The sequence below is a fragment of the Prinia subflava genome, chromosome 2 (assembly GCF_021018805.1).
Source record: "Prinia subflava isolate CZ2003 ecotype Zambia chromosome 2, Cam_Psub_1.2, whole genome shotgun sequence".
NCBI classification, from domain to species: Eukaryota; Metazoa; Chordata; class Aves; order Passeriformes; family Cisticolidae; genus Prinia; species Prinia subflava.
Window position 1 is genome coordinate 51,255,791 of NC_086248.1, and position 23,012 is coordinate 51,278,802.

Here is a 23,012-nt window from a genome sequence, read left to right on the forward strand (position 1 = left end):
TATATTTGAAGGATGGTGCAAAGTGTAAAAGAATGTATTTTTCTTAAGAAATTCTTATGTGCTTCCTTCCCCTTAAGGGTGGGTCATCACACTAAGTACCTGTCTTATTTAAATACATTGAGAAATCCTGGCAGAACAGAACTATCCCATCAGTGTACGTACGACTACTTAAATTATGAAGGATCCTCAAGAGGCTGCCTCCCAAAGGCCAGGTTGCAGCATTGTCTGGAAGAGGATGCAAGGCAGAAGTGTCCTTGAAGAGTCCAGCTACCAGGAGTGGCACTGAATCATTTTCAGGGATTTTATATCACAAAGTCCATGAGACTGGTTGTACATAAGCCCCGGTGAGCAAAGACAGCACGAGCTCTCCCAGGCTCTGTGCACAGATCTGCACCAGAATAATAATCAGGGACTCCATGGCTACTGCAAACAAAATCTGCATGAGCAGATAACTTTTTCTTGTCAGTACTGGGAGAGGAGACACTGCTAGTTCATGAGGCTATTGCTAAAATAATTTAGAATTTAATATCACAGAATCATAGAATGATTTGGGTTGGAAGGGATCATCCAGTTCCAAGCCCCCTGCCATGGTCAGGGACTGTTCCACTAGTGCAGGCTGCTCAACGGCCCATCCAACCTGGCATGCTTACTTTAAAATCCCACCAGAAACATCATTTGCCTTACACCCAAAGAATGTGCCATACTACAAGAACCTGAAAGAAATGCAAATGATAGTCAAAAACTAATTTAAAAATATTAGAAAAGTATTCCTAATTATTTATATTTTGTATGGCTGAACTAGGTGGAAAATCGTTGAGGTTTTGTTCCTAAATCACGTAAATTCTCTTTCGGTCAGTCCCTGAGTTTAGCTGCAAGAGCTGAAGTGCTCTATTCACTATTCTGGAATCCATTGAAGCCATAGGTCAGGACAGCCTGGGATGTCCCACAGAGACAGGCTGCTTTCACGATGAGACAAGATGACCGACTACCTAATGCCTTCAACAAATTTCAAAGAACAACTAGAAGGAAGACATTCCCTCTCTTGCAGAAAAGAACGAAAGGAAAACAAGACAAAGAAAGGAAAAGAAAAAAAAAAAGAAAGGAAAAGGAAAAGGAAAAAGAAGGAAAGGTTTTTAAGCGCTTTTCCTTTTTCTTCATTCTTAACCTTCAAATTATGACAGTTGTGGAGCCAAGATGCTGTTTCGAGCCAGGAAGAGCAAATACCAAGTTCAGACAGCATCCATACAGATGTCATTCTGGGTAAAGGGATCTGCACTTGGCCTAAGTCTTGAAAAAAACGGCCTTGAAAATTTTCATGGGAAAACTTTTGGAGTTGGTGTTCTGCAGTAGCGGTACGATCCTGTGTGTTCACTCAGTAGCCCTTCACGCTGGGTGCCCGCTTCTCGTTTTGCCCTCGCGTTCCTGTAGCGGCCAGGCGGGCGGACAGGGGTGTCCCCGGGGCGGCTCAGGCGAGGAGCGGCGCGGCAGGCGGGGGCAGCCCCTCTCCCTGCCCCCTCCACGTCCTGCCGAGCGCCCAGCCGAGCACTCCGCGCCCCGTCCCCGGCGGCGGGAGCGCCCTCCCCCGGCGGTGCGGGCGTCTCCGCGGCGGCGGTCGGGGGCGGACCGCGGCCGCCCCCGCCTCCGGCCCCCCGCCGGGCGCCGGCTTTAAATGCGGGGCGGCGCGGCGGCACCGGCGCTCCCGCCACTCCCGGCACCGTGCTCGGAACACGCAGCCGGCCGCCATGGTCGAGGCTTTCTGCGCTACCTGGAAGCTAGTGGACAGCCACAACTTCGATGAGTACATGAAGGCACTGGGTAGGTACGGCCGGGCGGCGGCATGTTAGGAAACCTTGGAATTTTTCACCATATGGAAAAAAAAAAAAATGGAAAAGGCTCCCCGCCGTTGCCAGAGGTGTTGGTGAGACATTGGCAGCAGTGGTGGTGATGGAGGGGGTGGCTTTGGCGGCTATGCTTCCATCCATAGAACTAATTCGATGCGAATCATTCACCTGGGAGGGTGGGGGTGTTTGTGTGGGAGAGGCTCCGGGAAATGCCCCCGGGCTAAGGGAAGCGTGTGAAAGACGAGCACGTGCTGCCTGCGGATAAATTTGAAACAAGCAAGCAAAAAAGAAATCATTGTTCTGGAGTGATAAGGAATAGAAACTCTGAGCAGGGGAAGAGATCGCGGCCGTGCGTGTGACCGCGGACACGGAGTGCGAGTGCGGGGCTGCCGCGCTGGGCGGCGAGCGGGGGGAGGGCGCGGAGCTGGGCGGCCAGGAGCGATGGATACTCTCGGTACAAGGGCACGAGAGAAGCAGAACGCAGCGTTTCACAAGGATGGCGTACAGCTCTAGAGCGGGGTGAAAGATCTCAGTACTTCGATATGCGGTGGAAAAAAAAAAACAACGGATGTTTGATGTATTTCTCTTTTCCCTTGAATGGTCTAGGAGTGGGGTTTGCAACGCGGCAGGTGGGGAATGTGACTAAACCTACTGTGATTATCAGCAGCGAGGGGGACAAAGTAGTGATCAGAACTCAAAGCACTTTCAAAAACACAGAAATCAGCTTTAAACTCGGAGAGGAATTTGATGAAACTACCCCCGATGATAGAAACTGCAAAGTAAGTGAACTCTGGGGCTGCAATCGCCTCTCTCTTTTTCTTCCCTCCCCCGCCCCTAGGCGCTTCCATTGGTAGGGTCAAAAGAAAAAAAAAAAAAGAAAAAAAGAAAAAAAGAAAAAAAAAAAAAAAAAAAAAAAAGAGTAACGTCTGCTGCTACTAGTTACAGCACTGGAAAGGACAGGAAAAAAAATAATAAAAAAGGCAAGATTGAGTCTTGTTTACCCTGCCTGCTTACACCATGCTTTTTCTGAATGTATCACGTTGCAGCTCCCTGTCTTCAGTGTCGATTGTGTTTGTTGCCCGCTTTTCTCACAAGCCAAATATCATTTGGCATAACTTTTCCCAGTAAAAATAGTCAGATGCCTCTTTTCCTGAACCTTTGGGGGCTTAACAGCAAATATTATTCCAAGGCACATCTGAAGCCAGTTCTTGTGAGACTGGAACTAAAGGAAACACCCTTTTCATCCTTTGACACAAACAAGAATTGTGTGGATTTCATGCTTAAAAACGAGGATGATTCATAGCCTTGGCTTTAAAATGGCTAGGACTACTTTATCATTCTAGATCCACATCCATCTATTGAAGAAAATTCAATAGAACAGTGCATGCTGAATGTGTGAGCAGAATGCCAAGTACCCTAAATAAAGGCATGTCTTTGTGTTTCTTGGTATCTCGCAGTCAGTTGTGACCCTGGATGGAGACAAGCTAGTGCACGTACAGAAATGGGATGGCAAAGAGACAAACTTTGTGAGAGAAATAAAGGATGGCAAAATGGTAATGGTAAGTATAGAGCACACTGAGCATTCACATGTGCTATAAACACTTCCAACTTACCCTTATCTCAAGCTTTGTGAACAGTGGGACATAGATACAAACCCTTAAACTAATTGGTGGGGAAAGCTAGCAGGGATTTAAAAAATATTTATTTTGGTTTGATTTGTGTCTTGTTTTACTGACAATTAAAACATGGCTAGTGGCTTTATGCAGGCCAGCATGTGGATTTTTAGAGTATAGATGTTCTCTTTCTAGACTTTTATGTAAGTACCCAAGAAAAAAGTCCTGGTGAGCTTGTAAAGTAAAGATACAAAGTTCTTGATTATATAGGAAATAATCTGTTGCCAGTGGCAATTTAGACTTCTTTATAAACTTATTTCACGTATGCACACATAATAGTAAATACTTACACAGAACAAGTAGTTTCCTGTGAAAATAAACTTACAATATTGCAGGAGCTAATAGCATTTTCATATTCAATAATAAGGGATTTAGTCCTCCTGTCTTGTTAAAAACTATGATAAACAGCAATTGTGTGGAGAAATGTCCGAGTTTAAATTCACTTCCTTTCCTGACTTTTTAGAACAAGACTATGTGGTGAATAAATGTTGTAAGCTGCCATAGCTAATGTCCAGGATAGCACTTTTCATGGCACAGAAATGTAGTTTTCAAAAATAAAATGTCTTCAGCTATACTTATCTATCAGACTTGGTTGTTGGAGAAGACCAGTTATTTTGTTTCCTAATTACCTCAGAGAGTATCTGTTTGGATGAAGACTTGCAAATAGTACAAACTTTGAAGCATACTGGAACACAACTGGCAAGTGTTTCAAGGGAAAACACATACTTTTTGAAGCAGCTGTGCACAAATCACACATATACAGAAAATCTTGTCCTTTGGAATTTGAATACAAATACAATGAGGTGCTCTGTTCTACTTCAGGAAATAACTGCAGAATGCACACTATAGCTGATGTTCTGCTCAACTGCAGTACCTAGAGAGTATTCGGTAGTTCAATCTACACAGTGTGTACAGAATGCATTTTTTTTAAGACAAGGTTCTCCTAGAGTTTATATTTATGAATAACAGTGTAGAGGCCTTGGAATTTATAGTGCACATCTGAGTGGGATAAGCTTTGGGAAATAAGTGTCAAGTCTGTACTAAAACTATACAATATTCTAAAAAGTTAAACAGTAAGTTAAATTTTTAACAGCTGCCTTGTAAATGTGCATTATTTGTTTCTTGGGTGTGAAAGCAGCAAGGAGAAAGTATAATTTCTTATGGGAACCCTAAGAAAGCTAAGGCTTGGATTCTTGTTCCTTTAAAATGTCAGTAATGTAGATGTGTTTGTTTTTCTATAAATTACATAATGTAAGCCAACCTTGATCTAGCATGGACTTCTTGATGTGTTAAACTATTACAGGAAATGGTCCAGCCTCTAACATGTCTGTCTTTTCCTTGGACTTGCAGACTCTCACCTTTGGTGATGTGGTTGCTGTTCGTCACTATGAGAAAGCATAGAGTGTACCTGACTTCTGTCCTGATGTTGTTTCTGCTGGATGGATTCATGTCCTGTCCATGATTGACCGTAGCTAAAATGCACATTTCTGGCATGAAAGATTAATAAAGATTTTTTTGGGGGTGGGGGGGTGTTTTTTATAAAAAAAAAGTTATGCCATCAAATTGGCATGCTTGTGCTGTATAGTGAAACAGGTTAAACTTGGCATTAAATTTCTGAAACACTTGCCTTTTTTTTTTTTTTTTTTTTTTTTTTTTTACAGTAAAAGGAGAATATTTGAATTGTTTTGGAATGCAACTAAAACAAATTAAAACATTTTTTGAACTTGTGCTCCTTTTTGTATTTAATCAGCTAATATTCTGGAGGAATATTTGGAGGGAGGTGTTCTAAGTTCCTTTTTCTGAGTTAAAGGCCAGAAAAGCATGTGGTACACAATGATGCAGCAGCCTTTCTATGCAGTGTAGAGTACTTGGGGAAATGAAAAACTGACTGGTGGCTTTTTTCTGGAGAAATCTAAACTTAACTGTATTTATGCAGACAGAGAAGTGAGATGTTCACCTAAGTTTCAGCTCTTCTCACTGGCAACTTGTTACTAAGTGCAGGTTGAGGTCACTAGATTGAAAGATGATGTTCCAGAGTTTGTAGAGTTTTGGGTTTAATAGTTAAAAACTTTTAATTTGTTTTGATGGGTTTGATGGGGGTTTTTTGCTAATATGCAAATTTTGAAGTCTTTCACAGGGTAGGAGGGAAAGGGTCAACATGGTAACTTCCTTCCATCAGTCTCCACAGGAATGGGAGGAAAACAGTACAGCATGAACCTACTGCACTTCCCTCTCAGAGCAGTTGTTCTGTAGTAATATGTACAAAAGATAATTTGCACTGTGAGCAATTTAAAATAAAATGCTTCTTAAATAAGAAATTAAAACTTCATGCCTGAACAATATATACCTAAAAGGCCAGAGTGGGAAAAACTGCCTTAGGCATAGGAAAATTGAAACTTCTGAGATCTATGGCAGCATGGAGGAGCTTGTTTGGAGAGACCATGTTTTCTACACAGACGCAGAAGAGATGTAGCCTCCAGCCTTGTAAACAAAGGCGGAGCTGAGCTGTGGATTTAGATGGTCATTGCTCTGGGAGTGGTGTGTGTGGCTGCAGGCAGAGGTGCAGGAGGAGCATCTTGCCCAGCTTCCCAGGCCTCATCCTTCCATATGGGAAGAGGCTTCTTGCTTCCCTGGATAGGTAGGATAACATCGGTAACTTATCTGATAAAAGTTCACACATAACTGGCACCTACCCCTCACAAATATAAAAGTCAATGTTGCTACCTTTAATTTTTCACAAAAAAAAATTTGAAAGGAATATTCAAGTCTGTTTTCTCTTCTGCCCTTTGGTTTTATCAATCCATTTAAGCCTCATTTTCAGTACCTAACACAGCTTTAATCTGCCTCCCCTCTGCTGCTGCCTCCTTGCCTGTGGGTGCATTTGCCACATGACTGTCCTTACCAGCCACCTTTTCTCAGCAAGTTGGGAGCAGCTGCTTTTTCCTCTTCACTGGAGTAAACAGACTTGCTTTCCCAATACTGCCATTTATCTGCACAATAAATGATTTGTGGGGTCATGAATTAAAAAAAACCCTAGATTTTTTTTCTTTTTTTTTTTTTTTTTTTTTTTTTTTTTTCCTTGAATACTAGGCAAGGAATGCAGAGGCAAAATGTTAAGGCTTGGTTTACAAATAAACTGTGAATGATAAATATTATGCATTACAGTCACTTTTAAACAAAGAAAAATAGTCCTTTAAACAAAAGCTACTTTTCCCTATTCTAAAGATAAACAATATTAGTGTCAAATAAGGGAGAGAAAAGTGGAGAAGTGGTGCCGCTGAAGTAACTGACACTGCTCAGAGGAGTGGAAAAGAGAGGAATATACCGACACATGGGGCTTCCAGCTGCTGCTTTAGACAAGAACAGCACAGTGAGCCATGGGACATTTCATGGTAGCCACAAAATCCATGACGTTATTAGTGTGATCTTCTCCTAAAACTGACACCAAGTACTCTTCCTCTATACGGAACTACTCTGATTTCAATAAACAGCACTTCCGAAAGCCTTGGCAGTGGAGACTTGTATTTACAATAAACCTCGTCACTCCCCCTAAGCTGTATTAAAGGTGTACTTGATAATATTTTTCACCAGGTTGAGTGTTTCTGGGTTTTGTTTTTTAAAGCCTTAAAAGCAATCGGGATCCATTTTTGCATGTATGCCATGAGAAACCTTCCCTCGAAGAGATGCTTGAGACTGGTGCGGGGTGTCGAGCACAGCCTTCCTTCAGGCCGCCTCACATCAGCCCTGCCCGCGGCCAGGCTCGGCTCCTGCGAGCTCCTTAGCGCTGACCCGGGGGGTGGCACCTCCTGAAGGTCACCCCGGGCACGGCGGGCTCAAGGCGACAGCCCGAGCCGTCGTCCGACAGCGGGGTGGCGGCCTGGGGCGGCTGCCGGTCCCGAGCCGTGCGGGCGGGGCGCGGTGGTTTCCGGCGGCCCCGCGGAGGGCCGGGGCTTGCACAAGCCGCCCGGGGCTCGCCTCCTTCCCGGCCGCCAGGGCGGTCACACGAGTGGAGCCGTCGGCGGGCCGGGCGCTCCCGCACGGCCGACATGGAGCTGCGGGTGGCGCTCGGGCTGGCGCTGCTCTGCTCCGCGCTGGAGGCGGCGCCGGCCGGCCCGCAGCGGCCCCGCTCCGCCGTGGGTGAGTCGGCCGGGGGTCAGCGGCGGAGGGGCCCGGCCGGGGCCGCCCGGGGAGGCGGGGGAGGGGCGGCCCGGCGAGGGAGGCCCGGCCGGGGGCCGCTGCCAGCCCGGTAGCGGGGAGGCGGGGGCGGGCTGCGCGGTCCCCGCTTGCGGCTGCTTTCCCTGCCCCTGGCACGGCTCCCCGCACATAACCTGCTGCCGTAGCATTCCCTGTCCCAACCGGCTTCGGCCACACGTGACTGCCAGATCAGTCAACATGGCTCTTTTCTGGCACGGGGGGTTCCACGGCGTTTATATTTAGTCGTCCGGGCAGGCCGGCGGGTGAGGTGAGGTGAGCCGAGCCCTGCCCTGGCTCTGGCGCGGTGTCCCGGGGCACGCACTGCAAACACCGTGTTTGGGGGCTGCGCTGTGCTGCGCTGTGCTGCGCTGTGCTGCGCTGTGCTGCGCTGTGCTGCGCTGTGCTGCGCTGTGCTGCGCTGTGCTGCGCTGTGCTGCGCTGTGCTGCGCTGTGCTGCGCTGTGCTGCGCTGTGCTGCGCTGTGCTGCGCTGTGCTGCGCTGTGCTGGCAGCAAACACACACGCTCTGCCTGGCCTGATCCCCTCGGGGAGTGCGTGCAGGTGAGTGCTCCGAAATGGTGTCCCACAGAATTCTCATTCCACGTTACTCACACTTGCCTCGGAACAGACATGCAGCAGTGTCCCCACGTTTGTCTCGTCTCCTGTCTTCTCTCTGAAAATTTTACAGATTTTGAAGATCACCTCTAGTCTTTGATTCCTGAAATAAAACTCAGTGGGGTACAGTCGTGTGGTGCCTGCTCAGCTGTAGAGTGAGCATGTGACCTTGGGAAAAATCAATTTATATCTGTCCCTATTTCACAACCCCTGTCCCAGATACACGTGTACCAAGTGCTTTTAAACTGACAGAAAGAAATTATGCTTATTTTGCGTGAAACTTGAAGGCTGATAGTCTAACAGACTTCGTTCATCTTATTCAGCATATTCCTATACTTCTCAGCTCCTTTACCCCTGCAGTGGCTGAGAGCATGTCAGCCTGGAAAGTAGTAAGTAAGGCTGACACACTGCTCTATGATGAGAAGCCCAGTCTCTGCACACATGCTGTTTCTTGCCTTTCTTTCTAAACATCTTTTGTGTCATCTTTTGCAGTAGCTTCCAGCCAGGGAAGGTTTGGAAAAATAATTAAAATGCAGCTCCCTTTCTTTTCAAGTGGAGTGGAAAAGTCCTATTGCCTCCTCTACTATCCGGAGTAGTAGAGTAGTAGTAGTAGTAGTAGTTGTAATCCTAGTAATGAAAAGGAGCTGATTTTTCAGTTCCTTCCAATCTCCATTTCATTTTTGGTGAATAGCATAAACCCATGCCTCTGCTTCTGTTTTTGGTTTTTCTAAGCAGTCTGCATGAAGGACTCATCAGGAAGAACTTGCCCACACTTATCAAACTGGCTAATCAACAATCTGTTAACTTTAAATAGGAGAAACAGTAGGTAAACTGGAATAATTTTGGCATTACCGCTGTATATCCAGTTCAAATGCAAATAATGCATTTCCTTTAACCTTTGTTTTCTGAAAACAGGGCAGTTCTGGCATGTATCTGACCTACATTTAGATCCGACTTACCACATTACCCCTGATCGCTCCAAAGTTTGTTCCTCTTCCAAAGGAGCCAATGCCTCCAACCCAGGCCCTTTTGGAGACTTTTTGTGTGATTCTCCTTATCAACTCATTTTGTCAGCATTTGCATTCATGAAGGATTCAAAAGAGCAGGTTTCATTCATGATTTGGACAGGGTAAGTGTTCAAGTCACTCTGCAGTTAAAGCTGATAGCCAAATAGTGTGGCAACTCACAAGTTTGTGTTTGCACCAATAGATTTGAGTTCAGTATCTCACAAATGCTATTTATCCCTTTAGTTGTCCAAATGGCTACTAAGTGGAATACTGAGTGGGTATATAAGCCCTCAGGAACAGGCTTTGACCTCTGTAATAACTGCTGGACTGTTCATTGTGATATTTAGCATGTGGCTATATTCGTGCGAGTTCACAGAAATGGTGCAGGGAGGGTGGGAAGTAGAAAAAGCAAAAAGAAAGGTCAGGGCAGTAATTGACTCATTGCAGGCCTCTGTTGAATAAGAACATTTACCTTTCCTGTTCCAGTCTCCAGTATTATTAAGTGGGCTTAATAATACTCTCTCACAGAGATATTACCTGTGAGGCTTTGTGTGCCTTAGCAGTGGAACCAGACAAAGAAGTGTGAAAGGGAGCAGCTTCATAGTGCTATGCTATCAAGGCATAGTACTGTGCCTTGTTACTTTCTAGGTAATCATAAAAAATAGCATTGATTTACCCTTCTGCCATAGCAGAACTCTCAATTCTACCATCACACATTTTTTTAAGGCATACATCAATGGATAATTTATCAAAAGATTAGTATTTTTGAGTGTGAGAACTAGTTTGTTTATGTTATATCACATATTTTTCCTGGGAGTGTTAAGAAATATGAACTCAAGTGATTAATTTATTTCACTTACCTCAATTGTACTTAATTTTCAACAGGATATTGTTAAAAGGGAAAAAAGAAACCAGCAATGATGTGCAGGTGATGAAAGATATATAACACAAACTGCATAGCAGCTCAAAACGATGACTTTAATTTCTAAGAAATCTTCATTATTATAAATATGAATCATAGGATAGACATTGTTTAAACAAGATTACTTGTTTGTGGTTTTTTTAAACAAAAGCCTTTGCAGAGAGCCTTTGATTCTGTGATTTTAATTAAAGTGTATGGTAGTGTTACATGCTAGAATGTGTATGTGTTTGCGCAATTCTTTGCTTTCCTTGTGTTGCTAACAAACCTTTGTTAATCAAGCTTTTTCCTTTTTCAGAGATAGCCCTCCTCATGTTCCTGTAAAAGAGCTCTCCACAAAGTTGGTCATTAGCATCATTGGTAATCTGAGTTCCACAATTCGTAATTTCTTTCCAGATCTTCAGGTTTTCCCAGCCTTAGGCAATCATGACTACTGGCCACAGGTAAAACAAGTTAGAAATTTGTTCCTAACTCCTAGGAAAGCACATCTGAAAAATAAGAGTTAATTATGTGTAACTATTATTCTGGAAACAGAATTCTACAGCTCTTCAGTTAGCATTTAATACTATACATAGTTCCACTCTAGAACAGAAACTACATCACTCTCTCTGTGCTCTTACCTAAGGAAACATTATTGCCAGGTGGAATCTGTGCGTGGCCTGAGGTCACACAGATTTATTGCTGATCATTCCTCATGGCTTAGAACTACCACGTGTCAACGTAATTAATACACACCTACTTTCCTTACTGTGTATGTCATGCATGTGCATACAGTAACTTAATCTAGCAGAAGTGACATCATTAATGAATGGACCTGTGAGCCTGTGGTAAGTTTCAAAGCCTACTGAAAGGCCTACTGGAAATCTGTCAGCTGGCATCATTAGATTGTTGTTGTTCTTTTTTAACTAAAGTAATGGCAGAATTTTTGTTTAAGTTCCCATAGTTTTGCCACTACTATTAAAAACGTCTGCTTTTCTCTTCTCGTTGAACATTTAGAAATAATCACATTGATGATTCACTAGTTATGTGCAGCTGAGGATGGTGCTTTTTCACTTTGACTGTGCTGAATATTGTTCTTGGCACACTCAAAAGTAAACAGTTGCTTCATTTGTCCTTTAAAGTGTGTCGTGGGTTGATCTGGCAGCACACGGGATCAGAAGCAAATGCTGTCATTGGATGTGAGGGGATCGGAAGGGATGTGAAGCAGGTCAACTGAAGTATTTTGTTTAAAATTCCTCATGGGAATTCAGCAACACCCCTTCACATCCTCAAGGCTTGTATTCTAGCTTTCTGTGGCATTTATTAGGCCTGTCAGGGCGTAGGCTGGTGCAGCAGGTAATTGTGTGATTGCCCATGTCAGTGCTAGAGTTAGTGGTTCCCGAACAGGGGCGTAGCGGAGGTGCTGAGAGACATGGCAAAGGAAATGTGAGAGACAAAATAACAGCTTGATGTATATTGGAAGTGTGAGAGCACAAACCAAACTGTGACTTCAGTCCTTTGTGTTCTTACTGTGGTGGTAAAGCTTTGGCTTTGCATGTGCACTGACATGGGAACAGATTGATTCACTAGTAACCACTAGGAAAGTATTTAGATAAATAACACCTTTAACTGAGGTGTCACGCAGTGTTTCGTGTTCACTTTGTTTCATTTTAAAAAATGTCTTAGCAGAGAGTTGTCATTCAACAATCTCCTTTAATAAAGGAAAAACACCCCTACAAAAACCCTCTAAACAAAGCATGTAGGGACTTTTTCAACAAATATGAATTTTGTTTGTGAAATTATATTTGAAGACAGAAAGAAAAGATGCTCAGGAGGGGCAGATGGGCAGCAAATAGAAAATTGAAACAAGCTGGTGATTGGAAAAACTGATGATTGTTTTGTTCTCCCTGCACAAAGCCACTCAGGAGTGTTTCTGTGATACTTTGAAATGCCATGCTTCACCAATATACAAACTGACATGCTTTGTCAAAAAGACATGGGATCAGACAATTCCCACTATGGGATCATTTCAAATTGTTCGATTTTTAATTTTTTTTCTCTTTATGACATTTCTTTTTTTTCATATGGATAGACTTGGCAAATGTCCTGTAGACTGGAAATGATATGGAGCAAACCACACACTGTAGGCTGTTCCAAAGCAAATGTAAAAGCTGTGCACTCACCATGAACCAAAGAATTTTGTTGCTCTCTTGTGTTCTGAGCTGTCTGTCTTAACAACTGAACAGTCATAGTTGATTTATCTTGCAGAACATGCTAAAAATACTACTCAGGTTAACCAAGCATTTGGATACCTTTCAGATCATATATTGTGACCTCAGCCTTTCTGCATAGTCTTGTTTCACACCCTTACTCCTGCTTGAAACGAATCCCCAAACTGCTTCTAGCAGTTCAGAGGACACTGACTTGCCTGGGCCCAAAGCACCTTCAGGCCATAACTGGCCTCTTATCTGGCATCTGGTTTTTGCTGCATCTGTTAGTGACTGTTAGCTCTGGCTCAGAGCTGTCCTAACAACTCATATCTGGGCACTGCAATCAACAAATGTCTCAACAGACGTCTGATTGCTCTGCTCCTAGACAGAGACTTACTGCCTAAACCTCTAATAATGTATGTTTAGTTTCAAAGATCTTAGAAAGGTCAAATTTTATGTTTAAGAAAACATGCACTGCAACTTTTTCAATCCCTGTTTTTTTTCCTTCTAGCACCAGGAGTCCAGGTATTTTAGGAAAGGCAAGCACAGGCTGATACCTTCCTGTCAGAGTTTGATCAGAGCATGGGTCTCATCAGGCTGTGGCTCAGACTGAAAGAGTGGTACAGTCCTAATTAGAGCCAGTGGGAGAAAACTTTGTCTTGTACATTTTAAAATGTTTTCTTACGAGAAAAAAAGAACATTGTGAAACACTTGTGAATTTCACCAGAATGTTTCTGAGGGTCAAAGTGGAGTTTTGGGGAGCTGCTATGAAACCCAAGTTACTTGAAGAAGAAACTTATATTTGTCCAAAAGACTTTATTTTTAGATTTCAACTTACACATTAATATATTTATTAATTTTGCAGAATGTATGGTTTTCCATTCTGCTGTATTCTTAAGGCTTGACATATTTTTGGCATTAGTTTAATAATGCAAGGCCATGCAATCAGTTCTAAGTTTAGGCATTTGTTCCTGATTAGCAATACTGTATATTCAGAATATTCAGAAGTTGATACATCAGCAATTCAGATATTCAGAAGCTGATTTTTCCTTTCTTGAATTCCTCCTGGTGATGATTGGACACACTTACATGTAATGCAAGAGGTCAAGCAGGATAATTTAGTAGTTTTTTTGTCTGTGTGTCTGAATACTAAGACTTAGGTACTCTTCTCTTGCAGGATCAGCTTCCTGTAACTACCAGTGAAGTTTACAATGCTGTAGCAGATTTCTGGAAACCTTGGCTAAGTGATGAAGCAATCGATACCTTCAGAAAAGGTAAAGTATGGCAGTAATACATGGTGAAGCTAGGGCTGAGAGAATTAATGTTTGTGTAGATTTGTCCTGTTTGTCTAGCTAAGTCTCATAGGATGAGTCAGAATAATGGATTATCTGTAATGCTTCTCCTGGAAGAAGTTAGTTACCTTTTGAATGGCAATGCCTATATTCAGGCTACATTTATTACTTTCTGATGCAATATTTATCACTTCTTGTAACATGTTTAAGGTTACTGACTTTGTACCAATGCATGTGAAATACTTTTCTGCTTTCGAGACCTTGTAGCACTTTTTAGATGAGGGTGTATGATGCCCACGAAAACTTTACTTTGATGGGAAAAACCTGTTAAAATGTTGTTTCTGTCTTAATGGTATATGTATTAGAGCTATATGGTATTCAGAGCATACTGAATAGGTGCATTTTTATTCAGGTTATGGTAGCACAGCTTTGGTGATTATGCTATTAATATTTGTGTGCAAATTAATAAATTGGCAGACTAATTATATTCTAATTAGAATTTTTCTTTTTAGCAAAGGACTGAAAAGTTCACCCCAATTTCCAATCCACTCAAACATTAGGGATTTGGAAGTTTAGTTTGTGTTTTTGTGTCCTGAACGACAGCAAACTGGATAAGAGTAGAAGTAGAAACTTGAATAAGGATAATAAAACTCAAAGAGGCAGACCTTAAGCTAAATTATATTGTTATCCTTCTGTTGCCATGCCTCTGTTGAATCCACGAACTATGAAGTTATAGCTATTGAAGAAGCTCAGCATGCCATGGAAAATTTTGGGAGCAAGGATTGAAAAATGTGATCCTTACTTTTCATCATATCATCAGTCTGAAGTTAAATGACTTTCAAAGTACGAGGCTACTAAACTCAAACAGTTCTTCCTGAAGAAGCCTGTATGTTTGCTGTATTTCAAGAAGTATGGAGCTTTAACAACTACTGTATCTGTTAATGTGGAAAAAATATTACAGGACACATTTTGCATGTCAGTTGGATAATTGAACCTAAATACTGTCAAATAAACACAAAGATAATACAGGCAGGAATTCATAAATAATTCAGTGTCAACTTCTAGTGAAATGTGGCTGAAAACATTGCTAACATTTTCTGTTGTGATAAGGTGACTGTGGCTTGAATAAGCATGATATTCTATTAGAAAGAGGAAAGTTGGGTATTTTGTCAGTGGTGTACTTTGATTGTAACATTGTGTTTGAAGCCTTTAATGTGTCATATGATATTGGTCTTATTTTCACAGGTGGCTTCTACACGCAGCTGTTTGAATCCAGTAATAGCCATCAACCACTCAGGATAATCAGTCTGAACACAAATTTATATTACAGCCCCAACAAAGTAACTGTGAATATCACTGACCCAGCCAACCAGTTTGCCTGGCTGGAGGAAATACTTGAAACCTCTTCACAAAAGAAGGAAAAGGTAGGGATCAGGAACAGAAGCTATCATTATTTGTTTCAATTTTGAGAAAAAAAGAAGTAGAGATAATGAAAGTATAAACATGCTTCTAGAAGAAGAATAATGCTGCCAAAGATACTACAAAGTCAAAATTTTATTTTTAATGATTACTCCTTTAATATGCACATTTTGCTGCAACAATTAATAAACTAGTTGCATGAAGTTTTTCAAATTACACAGTAAAACATCTTTTCTTTCCTACCATGTAAAATACTGTAGAAGTCAGTTTCTGACCTTTTTTACACACGGCCTTTAATTTTAAAATATATGCTTTTGGTCTAAGACAAAAGCTAGCATATTTTATTTGCATTGTAATGTAATTTGAAGTATCAAAACCAGAAATTAGAAAAGAGTTTATCAGGCAAAAAACGTATCCAATCTGCAGTAATTGCTATGATTTGAGTGTTACAATAACTTGTCTTACAATACACAGTGAAGTGAAGGTTTAAATTGTTGGCTCCTGATTGATTGATTGATTGATTGATTCCTGTGGGGATTGGACCATCACCTGAGCAACAATGTTTAATTTGAAATGTTTATATTTTGCTAATGTAAGTGTTGCAGTTTTAGAATATTATATTACAGTTAGGAGAAAGGAGAGATTTCCCTTCCTCAGGAAACCCTGCAGCATGTTAGTTGGTGTGTGTGCACTTAGCACTAAGTCTCTACCTCAGAGGGATTTTAACCATTTATCCATGTTTCTGGTGACTCTCTGACCCTCTGGTGCAGACTCTGTAATACTCAAACATAAATTTTTTCTTCTGTCCTCTTGAGATGCCAAATTACAAGCCTTGCCCTAATAACATGTTTTTTTTCATTTGAAGTAATTGATAACATTTTCCTTAGGCATAAAATCATTCATAGATTTATTGGAACATCTTTTTCTCCTCAATAAGATACTAAATTGATGTTATGAACTTAAGTGATCTTACTGTTGGGATTTTATATTAAAAACCTGTCATGATTTACAGCTTTCAGAATGCCACTTTTAAAGGCAGCATTATGATGAAACTGTGGTAACCACTTCTAGGATAGAGCTAAGATTTTAAGTTTCAAATAAAGGTGCTAATTGTGCTTTCTGTATTTAATTCCTTAGGTGTATATAATAGGTCATGTCCCAGTAGGATACTTGCCATATGCAAGGAATACTACAGCTATCAGGGAGTATTACAATGAGAGACTGGTAAAGATTTTTCGCAAATACAGTAGTGTTATTGCGGGCCAGTTTTTTGGACATACACATAGAGATAGTATCATGGTCCTCCTGGATGAAGAAGGTAATGATGCTTGTTGACTCCTGAACTTTTTCTTCCTGATTAAAAGCAAGTTAATACTTACGTGCATGTTCTTTCTAGTCAGCCTGTGTTATCAATAATTGAAAAAAGGAAATCGGGAAATACTGTTATTTAGAGTTCAAGTCTCTAAATAACAGTATTTCTCTCACTCCAATTTTATTTCCAAAGACAACCTTGCAAGGGTGACTGTCCTTTTTTGTTGATGTCAGCAGAGCCTCCCCAAGCTTCCTATTTTTTTTTAATGAATGCTTATGCCTAGACAAGAATTTCTAGTCTTTCCTCTCTGCTCTCTCAGTGACATGGGCAAATTATACCAGCCAGTTGCTATTGTGTAATGTGTCAAGGGGAATGTTCTCAGGCCAGCTAGACATGCTCTATGTTCTTGTATTTCCTGCATCATTACTGTGCCTCTCTGCTGAGTTCCCTGCTGCTTCAAAGTTAATTAAGATAAGGGTAAGCAGGAGGTAGGGGAAAGAAAGTCTCTGCCTGTTGCATCTCTTAGATCAGCTAATTTCCCTTCAAGAAAATCACCCACGTTGAAATTCTTGTTTATTGCTTTGAAATCCTTTAGTTCTAAGCATGAGCATGGCCATATGGAGCACTCATAACATCTCTAACAGAAGAACTCTAACAAGTTTTTTGTTCACCATAGAACAGTAAGAAGTTCATTGCTTTGATTTATGTAAAATACATATGTTAAATGTTTAGGTTAAATGGCTCTTCATCTATGATTTATATAAACTCATATGTGCAATGCCCAAAATGCTGACTAGGTAATACTATTCCAAATTTTTACCTTTTTACATGGTGTTAATCTCTAGTAAAAAAGAAAGCGAAAGAACTGGCTTTATTTTTTTAAATGATGTTCAATGCAGTCTTATACCTATATGTTTTTACACTGTTCCATTTCTTCATGAAATCATCATCGCTACTGCAAATTTCACTGGGAACAGACTTGTCTTGGTGTTTGTCATTCAAGTTTGCATGTGCAAGTAACTAGTTCCCAATTATTTTAGTAATTTTGCATCTTTTGACAAAATTTAAATAGTAATCAAATACACATTGTGTTTTTAGATTGTCTTCTATTTTTTTACATTTTAGACTGTCAGTTTTAGACTGTCTTCTATTCAGGATATTTTCGACTTGACAAAACTCCAGAGAATTCAAGATAAATGAATTATTGCAGCCAACACCAGTGTACTGAAATAAAGCTCAGTGGTATCTGATTTGGAAATCTACTGATTTCCAAACTTTCAAAACTTCTGCTTATATGTGGAGGCTGACCTTGTGATTTCACTGCTATGATGCTGTCATTTCCAAACTTTCAAAACTTCTGCCTATATGTGGAGGCTGACCTTGTGATTTCACTGCTGTGATGCTGTCAGAGATGGGAATAGTTAGGACTTCCTTTTTGTTCCACAGAGAGCTTCTCAATGTCCTCACCTGCACATTCTGCCTCAATAAAACTCCCATACATCCTCATGTTTCAGTTGCTGTAAAGGTCGGTGTTCACGCAGTAGGCGCTGGGCTGCTCAGGGTCAGGTGATGAAACAGACCCTGATGTTTCTAAAAACATCATAAATACATAAAACAACATGTAAAATACAGTATGGAAACAGCAACTAAAGTTTTTTAGTATTTCTTTAGTAGAAATAGACAAAATCCAGAGACTTTACATATAGGCAAGATTTTGCAATTTTGCACAGGTAGTTGAATTGGTTGGGAAGTCTCTAGTGCAGACAGGTTTAAGTGGTACACACTGGAGTGGTACTGTGGTATTTCACACAGGGTTTGGTCTATCCACTGGAAGCATGGCAGTTCACACTGATACAGCTAAATCAGGTGAAAAAAATTCTAATGTCCTTAAGCCTGTCACTCTTGGTTTTGCTGTGTTGGTACTCTACAAAAATATTTGTTTGAAAAAGAAATGATTGAAAGGAAATTGTCTCCTCCACTTCCCTTTTTCTTCAGAAAAGCCAGTCAATTCCTTGTTTGTGGCACCTGCTGTAACCCCTGTGAAGGACATACGGCAATTGGAGTCCAATAACCCTGGTGTCAGATTGTATCAATACGATCTTTTTGACTATAGCTTGCTGGTAAGTAAAGATTTTAAAGCATTGTTTAAGACTTTATAGTGTCAGTAAAAATCACAGTGAAATATCAGCCTTTGTCATATTATGGCTGCTGGTGATAGAACTTTGGTGTCTACTCTTAGTTTTTCTTCCTGAGCAAAGAAAAGGAAGTCTGAAAGAGAACTTGATTGGTCTTTCTGTGCCTGCAGAACTGCCCAGTACTTTCTGCTCTGTATTGAATATTTTTATGATGTAGGATCAAAGACAGATTTTTTCTGGGCAAAATTCTAAAACTGTTTGCAGGGAGCTCTGCAAGGGTGAAAAAAGTTCACCTAAATCCTGGGTGTGCTTACATACCAATGTTGTCTGCTGGTGATAGCCTGAGTTTTGGGATGCAGCCCGTGAAATGTTTCTAAAGGGTGTAAAAGGACTGATGAAGAAAGCACTTTTAACCATATAATGTATTTTATAATCACATATTTTCCTATATATGGTTTTTATAGGAAATGTTACATAAATTTAGAAGGAAAATAAAATGTAGAAGGCTTCTACTTTGTAGTTTCATGTGAGTTTTGGAGATAAAGCGAATCCTGTGTAATTATTTTGGCTGTGAATGGTTTAGACTTTCTCTCTGTAATTCAGGATAAAATCTTGACCCTGCCGAGTTCAATGACAATGCACCCTGCAGCTTGATTGGGACTGGGGTTTCTCTCTGGAGACCTATGCTAATTCAGGCTGCTCCTTTCTTGTGCAGATTTCACTCCTGCATCGACATCCCTCCTTTTCCTTAACTTCTCCCTGGGCCGTGCTTTTTCTGTCCATTCCCCTCAAGTAGTGCCCACAGAAAGGAAACTTGTGGCTCTCACCCCTTTGCCCCACTCCCAAGGCAGGCATGAGCATTGTGGAGTTTGGACAGGACAGACCTCTAACGCTGCCACTGCTGCCTTTGTGGCTCCTTTTTCCTCTCCTCTCCTCCCCATCCCCCCACCATTACCGCTCTGCAAGTACCAGCTTTGGGTGTAAGCCCAGCTCTTGGGGTGGGACGTGACCTTCTATTCACATGTGAATAATGAGGAGTGACAGCTTCCTAATCAATATATCACTCCGGAGACTTAATGAAGCAGGGAAGAAAGCAATACAGCAGTGCCTGTTTTTCTTTGTTTCTTTCTTTCTTTTTTTTTTTAACTGTAGGATCTTTGGCAGTTTTACTTGGACCTCAGAGACGCCAACATGAGAAATGAGTCCAACTGGAAATTAGAATACATCCTGACTAAAACTTATGGCATTGAAGACTTGAAGCCAGAAAGCCTATATGAAATGGCCAAGCAGTTGTCTATGCCACACAGCACACTGTTTGAGCAGTACTACAGTAACTATATTGTGAGTTATGACAAAACTATTCTCTGTGAAGATGGGTGCAAGACCTGCCAAATATGTGCAATCCAGTATTTAGATTCCTCCTCATACACAGATTGCATCAATCAGGAGGCAATATGGAGATGATTAATGCAGTTAATGCAGATAATGACTTTAGCCTGTGATTTAAAGAACCTGCTTGTTCTTTCACTCAAGCACCGATATGCTGATAGGGAGCCTGTGGGACTTCCCTACATTTCAGGGGAGCAGTAAAACTCCCTAGATCTTTCTTCTTGCAAATGTGTTTTCCTTTATCATCTAAATAAAAGTTTATTTGCTATGTAATAGTGGCCAGATACTTTGCTTTGTCTCAGTGTCCTGTACCCTCTGTCACAGGCATCCCGGTGTGTGGGAATGGAAGTTACTCACTCGGGTCTTTGTAAATCCAAGTCTTATATCTCAGGGTGTATAAGCATAGGCAATGCCATTTCAGGGACGGGATTTTTATGGGGGCAGCTTTCAACCATCGGCTGTCAAAATTTGCAAACTGAAGTCGGCAAAACCTGCATTTATGTTGCAGTTATGTGCAGTTATGTTGTTGATGCAACCCCAGTATTAGATATCTCTCTGTGCCAAGTTTTCCTTGTTAATCCCTCAAACCCACTTCTTAGGGGCATTTTCTAAAGATGCCATAAAAGTGACTTAATGGAACACAAACCTGGATCCTGTAAATGCTTAATCTAATTTTTCACAATATGTTTGCCCAGCACAGAGTGTTTTTTTCTTACAATAGAACTATGTACATTGATACAGCTATCAAGGAGTGCCCTGGTATGAGATTTTGCAGGAGACCATATATCAGGTTTAAACTGATCAGCATCAGTAATTGGACTCAGCATATACATTCTCTGTGTGGCACAGGTAAACATTTACTTGTCATGCTGTTTCTTAGGTTTCCTTTTTTTCATAGAGCAGTCTAGTACTTAATGTAAAGATTATTACATGTTCAAATTTACAGTTGCAGAGATTGCTTCTTCTTCTTCTTATAGCTAAATATGTGCACAAGGTGATGCAGTTAAGATGGCCCTTTATTTGGTGTATGTATATCCAAGAAGAACTTTTACCCATTTTTCTGCCACACAAAGAGCTACAGTTTTGAAAACTTTGGTCAATAAAATACAACACAGACCCTACTCTATATTATCCCTGAGTAAGAGGAGCTGTAGAAGTGGCTATGAAACAAATCAAATTGCTGGGCTTTTTATAATGAGATTAAAGCCTTTACTGCAGCTGTTGAGGAACTTCCAGGATTTGTTTCTATTCAAGCTTGAAATACTCAGCAGAAAATTTCCAGGTAAATTCTTGGAGTCTGTAGCGTGTACAACTGTAGATGCAGATACCTCAGATTTCTCATGCATCAGTCATCCACAGAGGAAGTGGTTGGTTTGTTAGATTTGCATTCAGAAACAGATCCTCCAGTGCACAGCAGGCAGTCCTGTATTTTAAATTCGGTGCTTGGAGATGATACGGTGAGCTCTTTAGAGCTATCTGCTCCGCCTGGCCTCACATGGATCTGCATATGTAAATAACCTAAATTAACGTGGGCACTGTACAGACTGTGAGGGTACAGACTGTGAGGAAGTAAAGTTTCCATTCTGAAAGCTCATGATTCCCTGTGTGTTGTATGTATCCTTTGGTTGTGATTCTCATGAGAGTGTTTATTAAAAAAATGCCTGTTACCAGTACCCATGTTCCAAGGGAAGCAAGCAGAGTTGTGGGTGGATAGCATAAGGGCAATTGGAGCTGGTAGGATAGCTGAGCTTCCTCCAGTTTGCCAGATGGATTTTATTCAGTTCAGTCCTGAGCTTTCAACCATGCTAGTTTATTTCTGTGAGTTCTGTGGCTTCTATTTAAGCTCAATACCTACAAGACATCCTGGAAACAGGATAAAAATTGTCTAGATGCATTCTTCCATTACAGACTTCTTCGTTGCTGAACTTTTGGGAGAGCTGGACCACGTGTTGATGATTTAGCAGCTACAGAATTCTAGGAAGAGGAATATGGTGCTGACGGAATGTTGGGCATCCTGCTTACTAGATTAGTTTTTCTTTGGTGTCTGTGTATCATGTTGTTCAATGAACATGAACAAATGAATGCCTCCAAATGTCTAAATAGCAAGCTATGATCCAGGCATACCTTTTTTTTTTTTTTTTTTAATGTGGACTTCAATGGAAGCAAAGAGTTGAATGGCACCAGCCAAGGTGTTTTTTGTTTCAGACAGAGAGTTCTAGCCACCAGGGTTACATTTAGCCAGGGTATATCCCCCAAGATACATCCTGTTATGCAGGCTGGCATTCTCTGCTTTTTCTGTATGTAACTATAGCCATGGAAGTGCAAGCATAACTGAACAACAAAGATGCAGCTATATGTTTGACTGCATCATCTTGTAACTTGGACATAAACCAAGGAGAGAGCTTCCAGAGATGTTGCAGTTGAAAATACATGACATAAATAACAAGAATAGCTTAGATACCTAGGCAGAATGCCTGGGTATAAGGGGAAATAGAGGGAGACTGTGACATTTTTATTTTGGGTTCCTGCTTTATTCCTTCATGGGTCTAGGAATGCTCTACAATAAAATTACCCTGTGCTTCCAGAAGCTTTTCTAAGGAATCATGGAAAACGTCAAAGAAGCATGACCTGATGAAGTAGCTGACCCTTGTAGACCAGATTCCTGCTTCACTTTTTGGATGGTATTTTTTATGGCCCCATCTTGAAATGAAGAATTAGGGGGAATATTTGCAAGGCCACATTTGACAGAAAGACAAATTACACCACCTAGTGGAGTAAAAAGGTTTTAATTTATTTGCAGTTGAGCTAGGGGCATGTAAACAAGGATTTCTCAAATACTCTAGGTTTAACTCCTAGCTTTTGAAGGTAACTAGTTTTTGAAGGAAGTACTGCTACTTCTTAGTGGTAGTAGTGCCATGTTGCACACTCTGGGTATTAACTGGTTGCTGGCTTCTAGAGGCTATGTCACATGATGGATCCTGAACCCTGGGGTAGGTACAGGTCTCAGCCCCCATCCCGGGAAGAACTGA

At 41.2% G+C, this 23,012-nt stretch overlaps 2 protein-coding genes across 2 annotated transcripts; both read left to right on the top strand.

Moving 5' to 3' along the window:
- Positions 1-1,210: 1,210 nt before the first annotated feature.
- On the top strand, positions 1,211-5,179 carry FABP7 (fatty acid binding protein 7). Its single transcript, XM_063389912.1, has 4 exons — positions 1,211-1,815; positions 2,448-2,620; positions 3,299-3,400; positions 4,865-5,179. The coding sequence occupies exons 1-4, from the start codon at positions 1,743-1,745 to the stop codon at positions 4,913-4,915; spliced, it is 399 nt and encodes a 132-aa protein (XP_063245982.1). The 5' UTR covers positions 1,211-1,742; the 3' UTR covers positions 4,916-5,179.
- A 2,242-nt stretch (positions 5,180-7,421) lies between these two features.
- SMPDL3A (sphingomyelin phosphodiesterase acid like 3A) lies at positions 7,422-20,276 on the top strand. Its single transcript, XM_063389911.1, has 8 exons — positions 7,422-7,651; positions 9,237-9,450; positions 10,546-10,690; positions 13,614-13,710; positions 14,974-15,152; positions 16,285-16,465; positions 18,455-18,579; positions 19,747-20,276. The coding sequence occupies exons 1-8, from the start codon at positions 7,561-7,563 to the stop codon at positions 20,056-20,058; spliced, it is 1,344 nt and encodes a 447-aa protein (XP_063245981.1). The 5' UTR covers positions 7,422-7,560; the 3' UTR covers positions 20,059-20,276.
- Positions 20,277-23,012: the final 2,736 nt, after the last annotated feature.